We start from the raw sequence: 13,590 nt of genomic DNA on the forward strand, positions 1-13,590 counted from the left end.
TTAATGAGACGGAGGATAGGGAAGGATTTTGCCCAGAGTGACAATTGGAGATAAGAACCAGTTGCTTTCAGATGAGAGGACTAAAAATTGTTTGTACTGTGAAGAGTGAAAGGAAGGACCAGTAGAAAGATATAAAGGCAAGAAATATATAACCCAGAGCAAGATGAGGTTTGCAAACAATGTATTTTTTTAAAAAATAGACAGTTGATCAAGCAGACTGTTTTTCAGCTTCACTCTGAAAAAGCTCACATTTCCTAAAAACATTTTTTCCATTTTCCCAGCTATATCAGTAGATCTAATGAAAAATACTATGTGTTTTTACTTACTTTGTATTGTCTATGCCTTTGGGGTCTCAAGATTGCAACAATCAAGAGCAACACAAATCAACACAATCAAATCAAGAAAATCAGCAAGTTGATTACTGTATGAAAGCAGAGAGAATTGAATTGGATAGCTGTTTCCATAGAGAAGAGACAGAAGAGCAGAGAAGAAGAGAAAAATCAAACAATTCTACATGAAGTGATTCTGTTTACAGAAGTCAGAAAAAACACAGATCTGAGATCCAGCCTTCTGAAAGTGGTTTACTCCTTTAAGCAGGTAGCTTAATTTCCCTTTTAAGATCCAGATTACGTAGTTTTCATCTTGTTTTATTCAAGAGCTTGTATTGCCAACTTTCAGAGCAGAAGTGTGTGACGTGTCCCATCTTGAGCTGTAAAATGTGCCTGTTATTAAAGAAAAAGGTTCAAATCGATAGTAGACAGTATTTGATTGAAACAAAGCTTTTCATTCCAGCTTTTACTCCTTCCTGATGTAAATTCAGGAGTGATTCTTGAATACATAATGAACTCCAGCTGATCTTGCACTATAAATCTTTGGCAAGCTGTAAGGGGCAGAGTTGCTGTTCAAGTAATTTACATTTTCCAGAGTTCAAGTTCATTGCTCCTTCAGAACTTAAAAACTTAATATTTTAAGGAACCTTTTTAAGATATGCGCATATCAGGATTTCTCCAAGACACATGAAAAAGAAAAGAAAATGGCTATTGGCCAAAAAAAAAAAGTCAGCGATCATGTGTTTCCCATATGCAGACCAGCAATGGCTTTCAGATCCTGTCATATGCATGATTGCTTGTTTTATGATAATTATTAGAATTAATTAGTATTAATATTCCAACCCTAACTATTAATTAGTATTAATATTCCAAGCTGGACCACAAGCCATTAAGCAGTTTATCAGCTAGCAAACAACTCAGAGCTATTGCCATATTGGTATGGTCCCCAGTAAGAACTGGCTCAGCAGCACTAAACACTGAAATCACCTCATTCTTTTATTCATTAGGCACATCTTAGTAAACTGCTTTTAAAATTAATTTTAGAAGCTCTAAAAAATGAGGGGTTAAAATTATCCTATAGACTCATTGAGCTACCAGCCTGTCAAAACATGAGTCCTTTGGAAATGCCTCTTGACTTTATGCAGAAGCAGTGGCAGACAATTACTTTTAAGATCAGGCTGGAGAAGTAGCTACCTCTACTTGTTTTCTACCACTTTTTTTTTAGTACCCACCCAGAATATAGGTGACAGAGCTCCATTTCACCTTGGTCAAGAACCAGTCAAACTCATGTCTTCTGCCTCCAGAATGAGTTCTAGTCACCCAGCTGTCCTTAAAAGGTGGGGAGAGGGATGATCTTCATCATTGTGGCAGAGGTATATTCCTTCCATTTTCCATAAAGGAAATCAGGATTCAGGGGCTAGTAAACAGATACATAACTCCAGCATAATGGTTGGGGAGAAAAAATAATATCATGTCACATGTATCCTCATTTCTAAGCAGACGTTTCCCTTGGCAGTGAAAAACCCCAGTAAGAAGGGCAGAGTCAACTAATTTTCCTCATGACCAGCATCTCAACTTTTCTTATACGTCCTAAGGGTGCTCAGGATCTTGTGCCGCAAAATAGAGGACACCAACCATGTACGCAGGACTTGCATCCCTTTAGGGAATCCTGTCCTTTGCTGCGCTGCTCCCTGAGCATTTAGCCTCAGGGGATCAACCATCCTGAGGTATATTTGCACCACCAAACACACATTCACCAGCTATTACATCTTCAGCAGTCTTACCTCTCACCACCTGCAATGGAGCAGGAACAGCGGATCTGATCATAACATTGTGATTTGAAAAGACGGCTGAGATGAATGTCACCAGACCAGCTTCTCTCCTACCCCTCATTTTGCCCATTCCTGCCCTTTTGTAAACCCCATTACCACGAACATAAGCAATTTATTTTCCTTGTCTCCCTTCTCCCACCCTTACCCCTCGGATGCGCTGGGACGGACCCGACCCCGCCACTTCTGTGCGGGGCCCGGAGCCGCCCCTCTGCCCTCGGGAGGGCTGTGACGGGCGGGCGGCTCTGGGGGTCGGTAGCAGCCCCACCACCGAGCCCGGGAGTCAGTCCGATTCCTGCCGGGCCCGGAGGGTTGCCGAGGGCAGTCTGTCCCGTCTGTCCCGTCGGACGCTCCCTCCGCCCGCCGAGCAGCGAGCCCGCTCCGGGCGGGCTGGCTCACGGCGCCCGCGGGCTGCGCACGTCAGGGGAGACAGCCGTCCCCCCCGTGAGATCCCGGCATATATAGGAGCTGCGGGGGCACCGCGGGCCCATCGCAGCCGCTCCGTGCCGCCAGGGGCTCCGCAGCGCCATGGCCGCGGCCCCGGCCCGCGCGGCGGGGCGAGCAGGTGAGCGGCGAGCAGGTGAGCGGCGAGCAGGTGAGCGGCGGGCGGCGGGCTGGGGGCGATCGGGCACACCCCGACATTCCGCGCCCGACGCCGCCGCCCTCTCCGCAGACGGGATTGCGGCGCTGGCGCTGCTGTGGCTGCTGGTCTGCGCTCCGGGGGACGCCGGCTGTCACCCCCTGACCGTGGCCGATCTCTTCGACCGGGTGATCCGGCACTCGGGCAGGATCCACAGCCTCTCCACGGCGCTCTACGCCGAGCTGGTGAGTGCCGGGCCGGCCCCGCCCGGAGCTGGGCTTGCTCCGCCCTGGGAGCGGGGAGCGGCGGCCGGCGGGCGGGATGAGGGAAAAGGTGAGGCGATATAGGGGGGGGTGGTGCTCTCGGTGCTCGTTTAGGTGTTCTTTCCCCGCAGGAAAAACACTTTCCTCCCCGCGACAACGAGCTGGGAAGGCCCGCTCGGAAGTGCCACACGTCGGGGATGCTGACCCCCAACGGCAAAGAATACGCCCAAAAAATCCCGGTAAGGGCAAACGCGGCGCCGGCGGACAGAGACAGGGCAGAAGGGGGTACCGAGAGGCTTGGGAGACGGGAAAGGACTCTGCGGCTCACACCGCCTTCTTTCTCCCCACCCTGGAGAAAGGGGAATACACCCTCTGTCCTGTCAGAACCCCAAAATGTCTCATGCATCATGCTGTAATGGTCCCCCACTCCAGTCGGGCTGGAGATAGGCAGAGAGGGTTTTATGCTTCCGGAGCTTCATCAACAATCTGGAAGAAAGAGGCTGCTAAGTTTTGACCCCAAACAGGTGCACATCACAGAGGTATTGCATATAAATCTTAAATTAGTTGAATTTTAAATCTGTATGTGGTACCTAAAATTGGATCATAAACACTAGTTCAAATAAGGATATTGCAGTAGTACATTGTCAGAGTGACTGACAGACATCCTTTGATTTTGTTGAGGCAAACTCTGTGTAACAGAAACTTAGTAACTTGTGTGCGTGGCAAAGAAGTCACATTAATCAGTATCACTGCAAAGTACAAAAAGCAATCAGGAGAAAGATATAACAGTCATCTCTGAATCGGTAGTTAGGTAAGGGGGAAAGAACAGCAAATTTGTTTACATCACAGTTGTGATGGCAAAGAGAAAAAAATCGTTATTAGTTTAGGGAAGAGTAGGAAGAGTTTGTTCATACAGAGAAAAAGCAACTTGTGATGTTGGGAATAAACTAGTGGGAGAAACTTTTGCCTCTAGGAGACAGACAAAGACAAATGTTAACATTTTGGCTTTTGGTTGTGATGGAGTGAGGAGCTTCCCCCAAGACGTCCTTCTAGAAGGTCCCTTGAAAGGGCAATGGGAGATGAGGGTCGTGTTAGCTGAAAACATGACAAATACAACTTCTGGGTGTTATTATATATATACAAATAACCAGAGACAGAGTGGTGTTTTAGTAGTGATTTGCAGACGTAAATCTTGATCCCACTGAGATTTCACCATGAGACCAAGAGTATTCATATGATCTGCTGCAAAGTAACAGACACATTCTCCACTGTTTCAATTTATAAGAGAGAAGAACTAACTCACGTGATACTGAAACTTCTGCAAGCCTGGAAAGAACCACTTTCCCACTTTAACCAGCATATTGAGCACCATCAAGAGCTACCTGATGACAGCCTTAACAAAGCTAAGCAAATCAGCAATATGGTACATGAGCTGAAGACTGGAGTCGAGAAAGTAACAGAAAAGGTAAAATTTTCAATGTAGCTTTTATTTATATCAGTTATGTGGCATGGGTGACTTCCAGGAGGAGGCAATGTCTGCTCCCACTTGGGTTTGGAGGCTCTTATCCAGTAAAATGCAGGACTTTGTTAAAGATACTTTAACAAGGTATCTTTCTGTCAGAGGATGTGACTTAGCTATAGATTGGCAGTTATGTACACGGTATTATAGGAGTCCATATCTGTGAGGCAACATTTTATTAATATGACATATATGAACAACACACATGAATACAAATGCTAGAGCCTTTTGTATCTTCATATATGAGCCAGTAATGACTTGAGTTTTCCAGGCCAGGAGAGATTATGTGGGTAGACCATAAAAATGCTTAATAATTGTGTTAAGTTTTATTTGTATTTACATTCTATGCGATTCAAGTATCACTGCTGTCTGATGCAAAGAGCTCCTTCCTAAGGCAATAATTTTATGCTGGGATAAGTTCTTCAAGACAACAGTGGCATTGCTTAAGTCTGATGTTAGTCACAAAACAATTTCGAAACTCCATTTCAAATTATGGCAGATTATATATAAATCATTGGATGATTTATATATAATATAAAAAGTCTTTGCTGTTTCCATTTCTATCTTCTCATTACTAGCTAGAAGTCCTGACCTTCGCATTTTTTGTTCATTTATATCTAAAATTAACTGTGGTTTTGGCTGAACAAATGAAATCTATGTGCTCATTCTCTAAAATGGCTACACTGCCAGGGAGTCTGCTTCACTAAAAAAAAAAGTGATTAATAAACTAGTATCTTACACTAGCAGATCACCTTTCAACTGTATGAACACAGGTGGCGAATACAAGTTTTAAAACAGTAAGAAGCTCATCACTAGAATAGGCTGAATTTTACCCTACTATAAACTGCATCCTTCTTTAGGGTAACTCAGAGTTACAAATAGAAACTCCATCATCCGAATGCAGCCATGGTTCTGGATTAAAAAGGCCTTAAAGCTCAGAAGTCTTCAACCTCAAAGCTCGACCTTTGCTTCATTCTGTAGCTGAAGCAAACTCTAAACTAGTTACACTCTTTTGGTGTATTTACATGCTTTATTTTTTCTAAAACACCTTTGAAGCTATTACTAAGAAGGAAATCTCTGGAGTATTGATTTCTCTGTACCATGGCTATTTCTACATGGGGTAGAGTTATAATTACAAAAATTAATGCATTCCATATTTTCCATCTATGTTGTTCTGTTTAAAATTAGGAAAATTCTAAAGTTGTTTATGTTGTGAAGCACCTACTCTCAGAGGCGATCACAGTCTGTAGAATTCACCAGGTTAAATAAACAGCACTGGTGGACGCTCATGTTAGGAGCGTCCCTTCACAGAAAGCATCAAAATAAATGGCTAAAAAAATCTCAAGATTGATTTGCTCTAATTCTTCAAGAGGAAATAAGGATTACCAAACAGGTTCCTCTACTTAAACTCAGATGAAGTGTTCATTACCAGTGTATCAAGAAATTTCAGTCTAGTTTAAAAGTTGCAGAGATACCATTAGGATAAAAAGACAATGTTATTCTACATAAGAATCTTTACATATATCTCCAGTAATTATGTGAAATATCTGAAATAGCACTGCCCAATGGAGTGAGACCTCAGTTGTCTTCTGCAGTAGTATTTTCAAGATTTGTTGCATGTGAAGTTAGAAGTTGAACTTCTTTTCCTGTTTTCAATACAGATGCAGTCAATGGGGATCATCAGCAATTCATTAAATGGAATGGCGTCATCTGAAGGAACTGGTTTATCAATTAGTAATGAAGCAAACATGATGAGTGACTCTGATTTCATTCACTGTTTTAGGAGAGATTCCAATAAAGTACAAAGCTACTTAAAAATTCTCAAATGTAGGATTATGCCACCAAATACTTGCTAAACTCTAATCCCTTGACAAGTAGTCTTCAGCATGCAGAACCTTGAGGGACATGTCACTGGCCTCCACCTGGACATAAGAGCCACTGCTCACAATCCCCTGGATGCATCCAACCAGCCAATTCCTTAACCACCAAATAGGCCAGCCTCCAAACCTATGTCTGTCCAATTTGGAGATAAGGATGTCAAATGGGACCTTGTGGAAAGCCTTACAGAAGCTGAAATATAGGTACAACATAGTTGAAAGTAAGATTCAATCTGTTAAACCTTGGTACATCTGTATACTATCAATAAAGTATTTTACCTAAAGAAAATGTTTTTCCCAATTTCTACATATATATCTACCTGCAGAATATTTCTTAACACTGAAGAGGGGCATTGATGTTGATCAGCTTATTTAACTGCAGGGCCTATGCCAGACTTTTACATTCACTTCATACTACTTACTGATTTCTGAGGGCTTTCATATGTGTCCTATAAAATCTAGTATTTGTATTCATTTTGAATGCTCTTTTATGGTTATAATGGCTTCACTGATTTCAGTAGAAACGCCTAAAGAAAAAGACTGTGAAAATTAAGTCAGAATTCTGGTCCAAATAGCATTTCAGCCTAAGAGCTGAGCTGGGAGTAGCAATAAGTCTCTTTCCCAGTCCACATGCTGACACAGGTCTTAGGTTTTACAGTAATGATTACAAACTCCATTGCAAATAAAAATATGAAAGCTGTCAGATATTTTAAAGAAATCACATTTTCCTAGCAGCAGGGTGGTGCTGCTGGCTGTGCATACAACAAAACCTCTTTGCATTCAGAGCCTGAGACATTTGAACAAGTAGATATAATCAACACGGATTTATTTTTAATATTCTTGACTTTTTTACCACTAAATGCTCTTTTCTGGCCTTTCATGATCTGGATGGTTGCTGACAGTAGCAGGAGCTCAGGCAAGCAACAATAAGGAGTAAAATGCTGATGATTATTTAATAATGATACTAAATTTGGACTTGAGAAACCCAGCAGAGAAAGATGTCAAAGAAGCATTTATGCAGACTAGAGAAACAACACTTTCGTTACATGCCTGTAACTGCAAATATCCTCAGATATCTCCTATCAGGTAGATGGCTGCTGTACTTTTGCAGCTAGAAGCTGTGAGAGGTCACAATTTGCATCTGGTCCCTGCTGTGCTAGGTATAGTAGAAAAGCAATGGGATACGTTGTGCTTGCCCTGAAGAAGTTACTGGCTGCAGTTCCTTATGCAGTAAGATACCACAAACGCTTGATGAAATAGCAGCATTCATTTGCAGATTTGGGGGAAATTCTGGAAACAAAACACAGCTCCAAAGAGAGCAAAGGAAGGCTCTGAGCAAACAGACAGAACCAGAGGGGGATGCCCACACTGCCTGCATCTGGCTGCGTTCACAGAAGACGTAGCAGCACTTAATAGCAGTAGCACTAACGCGGCCATCCGGTGTGGCCGCAGCCGCGGAGCACAGCAGCCCGCAGGCGGTGCGTGCCTCCCAGGCAGCGAGGGGACGCTGCTGCTCCCAAGCGCTGCAGCGGGGCGGCCGCGCCTTCGCTGGGGAGACAAGCGGTGCCGGGGCACCGCCGCGAACCGACACACACACGGCAGCCCCCTGCCCGCAGGCCGCGGTGACAGACACGGCGGGGCCACCGCCTCGAGCGGCTGCCGGCAGGAAGATCCTCCGGAGCGGCTGCGGCCCGCCCCGCTCCCCGGGAACCCGCGCACGGGGCTGACAGCGTGGAGGCGGCCGTGCTCCCCCGGGAGGCGGCCGTGCTCCCATGGTCCTGGCTGGTGGCAAGGAACCGCAAGTGACTTGCATGGTGACTCCGAAACAGCCGAAGCCGCAGCTGGCAGGACGTCCCAAGGGTGCCGCTGAGGGTCAGGTGGAAAACCTCGCAAACGGAGCAGGTCATACAAAAAACTCGCACCTCAGCCAAAGTGCTAAACCCTGGGAACGTTTTGCTGTACAGAAATGTGAAAACAGAGAAAATCAGATAGTGGGTGGCACAGCAGGAACAGTGCACCGAAGTGTTATCCACAGTCATTCATCCTCATTAGTGTTATATTTCAGTTTTGCCTTTGGCTGAAGCGAGGCATGTTGATAAAACAAAAGCCTTCCTATATTGCTGGCATCGCTTTGCTTCCTCTTGCGATTGAGGAAACAACTGAGCAGTGGGCTGAAAAGGGCATGCTTTTCTCTGTGGCCACCGATGCCTCAAACAGAAATACAGTGATGGTTGCTTTCTGCACAGGGGAATACTTCATCTCCTGCACGATTTCCTCCAAGACAGCAGCATAAATGGTTAGGATAATTTGATAATGTTAAATCGTGTGCTACTACCAAAAGCTTTAGAGTTTGAGGATCCATCACTTTTATATCCAAATATTAATTTAGGAGAAAAAATTCTGTAAATTAATGGAAAATCAGAAAATCAGGATTGACTTCCAGTTATGTGCAACAAAATAGCAAGTAATTGTATAATTTCCATTTGTGAAACAATCTGTTTCCATTAAACTTTCTTGCCAACCAAATAAATTTAAGAATTAAAAATATCTCCGTTGTTCTTCAGACCTTATTCCATGAAGCATTGCAGGATAATCCCAGAATACTGACATTTTTGTATAGTCCAATTTTTTTTTTTTCAATTATTAGAACTGGCTTTTGCACATCAGTGATTTCCTCATCATAATGTTTCCATTTTTTCAGAATGAAGAAGAATGCAACAGAGATGCTCCCAGTGTCTGAAAATTCATTTTGTTCCTTTCATAATGCACTAAATGGTATTGATAGTGTATCTTAAATTCTGACTCTTGTATGTGCTGATGTTTCCATGGTAGATTAAGTGGCTAATGTCACTCATAGTTTAGCTCTTATCTAAACCCATGACTGCAAAACAGAAACAAATTTAAACAGTCTTCACTGCACAATACACATGCATGTTCTGCTACCTGCATTCAAATATTGACCTGTAAATAAAAATTACTTGGAAAAAACTGAAGAATTCCTCAAGGGTTGGATGCTAATAAAAAGTGGCATTTCTGTGTGCTTTAGAAAGCACTGGAAGATCACTATAGAGATGTTACCTTCTAACATCCCTGTCCACCATGCTCATCTTCAATGCTCAGAATTACAACCAATATAAAAACAAGGAGTTGCCATTCTCTGGCCGTGAATTTTGGTACAAGTCTGCATGGGGGAATTTCAGACCCAGGTTTGACTATCCCAGTTTACCTTACAGTAAAGGTGAGCAGCAGTCACCAGGTACATAGCTTAGAAGCACACTCATTTAAAGACTTCCTCAGTCCACAAGAATTTCATCCACTGTGAACCTTTCTCTGTAGGGGCTTTTTTCTCTGTAGGTCTCCCTGTGGTTGAAAGCTGAGTTGTAAGTTAATTTTACTCTAATGCCTCTCTGTTCCTTTCTAAAGGCACTGGATTTACAGCTATCATCATGAAAGTGGTTTGTCTTTCCTTCTAGTATGTGAAAATCAGTAACAGTCTAGTTGGTAGAGGGTGCTGAAGCATGTGAATGTACTTAATTTATGTCAGTCTTTTGACTGCAGCACATACATTCATCAGAGGAGCTGTGTGGCTACAGTGATGGCAACTGGTATTTAAAACCCAGTACTAGTAAATCACAGCAGATAAAACAAATCTGATGTATTACTGCAGCTCAGGAGTGACATTTGACCTTTGCATTACTGTTCTGACACTGAAGTTAGTAATGCAGTTTTGTGCCTTAAAGCAGCCCTGTTCTCAGCAGATCATAACAATTATTTTCTGTTTGACAAAGGATCGATAAAAACAAGGTAACTTTCAGAAAACCGTTTTATACTGTAAACATGTACAATTAAAGTTTAAGTGCTGACATACCTGTGATCAGCAAATCCAGCTTTTAACAATGTTATATGAGGCCCATGGAGGAGCTAGCTGGCCTTTCACATTCACAAGCTCACAGTTATTCACATGCAGTAAAACATGACTGTGGCTGTGCCTGATACAGACTGCAAAAATCTGCATTGAGATACATTTTAAAAGTCCAAGAGCTTAGAAGGAAATCAACAGCCTCTTCTTAGGTATCAAGGAAGGTCCTCTGCCTGACTTTAAGAACACACTTTCAAGATCCACATTCAGACCCATATGGAGGATCTTCAATAGGTGGGATGAGAAAAGTCTCTTCTGTTCCGGAGGCTGCTGGGCTGGGCAGGGAGATCTCTGTGTCAGCAGCACAGCCTGAGAACATGGAAATCTGCAGCTCAGTTAACAAAGCCAGTACTGAGCCTCAGCCTTTCCTCTCTTTCCTTGTTGTATACTGTATTACATTAGCATTGATAAGTTGCCAGAACAAACAGAGAGGTGCTCGGTGAGTATAAGTATCTGCTTTGTTTGCGGCCTCTGAAGAGATGAGGTTTTTAACTGTGGTTTGCAATTTGAGGTACCTGAATGCTCCCCATTCCCAGAATCTCAATAAATGTCCATCATAATACTCCACAGCTGGTAACTATAGTCTCAAAATGCTACATACAGGAAATACCTCAGATACTGTACAGCCATGCTGCAAGAGCAGCCATCAGGTCAAATCTCTGAAGTCCAAGCAGCACACTGCTGGTTTTAACGTAGGTGTCACTGGTATCTACCACGTCACTCCCTTATACCAGCTGCACTACACCTTTCATCTCTGCACTGCGTCTGTTATGAAGCAGTTCAAATATCTGCTGGGCATTTTGCATACCTGTGCTTTCTTTGTTCTTCTAAAACTGGTATGCATACTGTATTTGAAGAAACCAAATACCACTTGATCCTTCACAAAGAAAAGACTGGCACTGAAAATATATGTTTGTATTTGTACAGGGTGCTATTTCTCATTTACCATGTTTTCACAGTATGAACTGATGAGAAACTTCTCCTTTATACAGCACAAAATCAGAGGAATCAAAATTGTGTGTCTCATGGACCTAAATCATAATTTAATCACACTATTTTACATATAATTCAAGATTTGCATGTGTACTTCTAGAGTTTTTTTATAAAGCTTGGTCGGCATTTTCAGATAAAGGATCTTTTATCTGACATAGTGAAACTTCATTCTAGCTGTAAAACAAGAATACTGATAGGAGGTGTTAAGAGATTTGGAGAACCTTGAAATAGTTTAAGATTTGACAGGCTACAGTGAAACCAGAATTTGTTGAATTTAAAACGCCTGTAATATTACAACCAATGCTGCATGAGCCTTGCTTGACCTTTGCGTCAGTGAGACAGCCTTCAGATGTATTCTGTTCAGCACATCAGCTCAGTTTTGACAGTAGTTCACATTTTGTGCTTGCAACACCATGAACCGAAAGAATTTCCCAAGAAGCATTCTGAATTGCATCTCCAAAAGTGTTTCGTGTTTCTTCCAGCACTGAGGTTTCATTGACTTGCAGTAAAATAATATGAGCAGCTGGGAAGGCTCCCTTTCCATTAAAGGTGAGATTAAAAAAACCCCACAACCCCTACCATACAGATTTCCTCCAAAATGGGAAGCACTGATGAATAGATGCCAATGTATATACCACCACCTGATCATTAGATGGCTCTCTGGAAATACCTGCAATGCAATTTCACAACCATCTGGGCCGCTAACCCTAGCTGGTTCTTCAGGCAGGAGCTCGTCAAACAGGGCAGGACTTCAACACCAAATTCATACCCATGTGTACACAATCTGTCTGTTCTCCTCCCCACCAAATGTTTCTTGCATAATCTGAGCTTGTTCCAGGATTTCAACTGCAAGAGAGGAATAAACTCCTCTCATTACTGACCAGTATACAACACGTGCTCTGAGAGTAGGTGTTGAGGCAGCTTACACTAATGAAGATTTGTAAATGCAGGAAGAGATAACTTCTTAATTCTTCTGTAATTTGTTTTTTTCTTTAGATCAAGCAGAGAAAATCACATGCAAGGAATACCACATAATGCAAGACTTGGATTGCATATTTGGCCACTGAGACAGCAGGACATGCACAAGGCAAGGTACAAAACTCACCTAATCGTGCACAAATGTTATGATACAAGGATCATCATTGGAATCTCAAGTTTTTTAGCTGCAGATGTATCTGAACTTCACCTCCCAGATAATACAATGTAACAAGGGGACTAGTAAATCATCTATCAAAAGGTAAAACATTAAATAACAACTTACTCCACAACAATTGCACAGCTTTTTGAAAGATGTACAATACAGTTAAAAATATTTGGAGCTCAAGGCAAGAATAATCAGAAACATTCAAGGCATATATGATAAGAAAAACCAGACTAGGTTATCATAATCTTTTGCCTATAAAATGTATGAATGCCAGAAAGAAAACAGTCTCTATAAAACCATAATGGTCTCCATAAGGTTTTGCCTGTAACATAAAATAACTTTAGTCTCTCTTCTCAACAAAGGTATTTTTAAATGTTTGAAAAAGAAAATTATAGCTCAAAATGGGAGCATAGCATTAAAGATTTCCAAATAAAACTAAGAAAGATACACCTAAATTCATAGACTGACCTCCTTAAATTGGCTTAAGAAAGAAAATAGTTTTAAGTAGCTTTAATAATATTCAAGGCTACTTGTATTACACAGAATACTGTCCTATCTTTGATACAGATATATGCTAATGTGTCCTTACTGGCACCAGTTTAAACAGCAGTAAGCCAGGAATAATGCTACTGTTGGTACATCATCTCCGTAAGTAATTTTCTGAACTGGCTGTAGTAGCAATTTTTCCAGTTATGGATGTGTTGCTTAGTGCATTTTTGGCTACAATTCTGCACATTGCCATTACAGTTTTGAAATATTAAAGATTCTACCAACAGACAAAAAGAAGACACTGCAATTCAAAGTTAAGAATGCTAGTAGATTCATGCATGGACAGAAAGACAGAAGCCAGTGAACTGCACTTTCCAGTACACACTCTCATCAGAGTTACTTAAAAATTGAACATTTTATAGACTAGGTTAGTTGCCTTTTACCATTGCATAACTTTACTGAGGTTATCAATTGACCTGTGACCATACTATTTAAAACTAATTAAATACTGACATAGGTGAAGACAGATGGAGAAAACACATCAAAATGCTTGTATTGTCCATATGAATCTATTGTGTTATTTAATGAATTTCTAAAAGAACCCAACACCACTTACTGTCTTGAGAGAAGAGCTTTTTTTATCTCATG

General features: G+C 42.0%; 1 protein-coding gene across 4 annotated transcripts; it reads left to right on the plus strand.

Annotated features, from left to right (window-relative positions):
• The first annotated feature begins 1,874 nt into the window (after positions 1-1,874).
• LOC135301926 (prolactin-like) lies at positions 1,875-7,010 on the plus strand. 4 transcript variants are annotated; one of them, XM_064422493.1, is made up of 5 exons: positions 1,875-2,723; positions 2,754-2,983; positions 3,133-3,240; positions 4,287-4,466; positions 6,182-7,010. In XM_064422493.1, exons 1-5 carry the CDS (start codon positions 2,687-2,689, stop codon positions 6,374-6,376), a joined length of 750 nt encoding a protein of 249 aa, XP_064278563.1. In that variant the 5' UTR covers positions 1,875-2,686; the 3' UTR covers positions 6,377-7,010. The 4 variants fall into 4 exon arrangements, with proteins under 4 accessions (XP_064278563.1, XP_064278564.1, XP_064278565.1 ...); XM_064422494.1 differs by having other exon boundaries at positions 1,877-2,753; positions 2,832-2,983; XM_064422495.1 differs by having other exon boundaries at positions 1,879-2,738; positions 2,832-2,983.
• The last annotated feature ends 6,580 nt before the right edge of the window (positions 7,011-13,590 follow it).

The sequence above is a fragment of the Passer domesticus genome, chromosome 5 (assembly GCF_036417665.1).
Source record: "Passer domesticus isolate bPasDom1 chromosome 5, bPasDom1.hap1, whole genome shotgun sequence".
NCBI lineage: Eukaryota > Metazoa > Chordata > Aves > Passeriformes > Passeridae > Passer > Passer domesticus.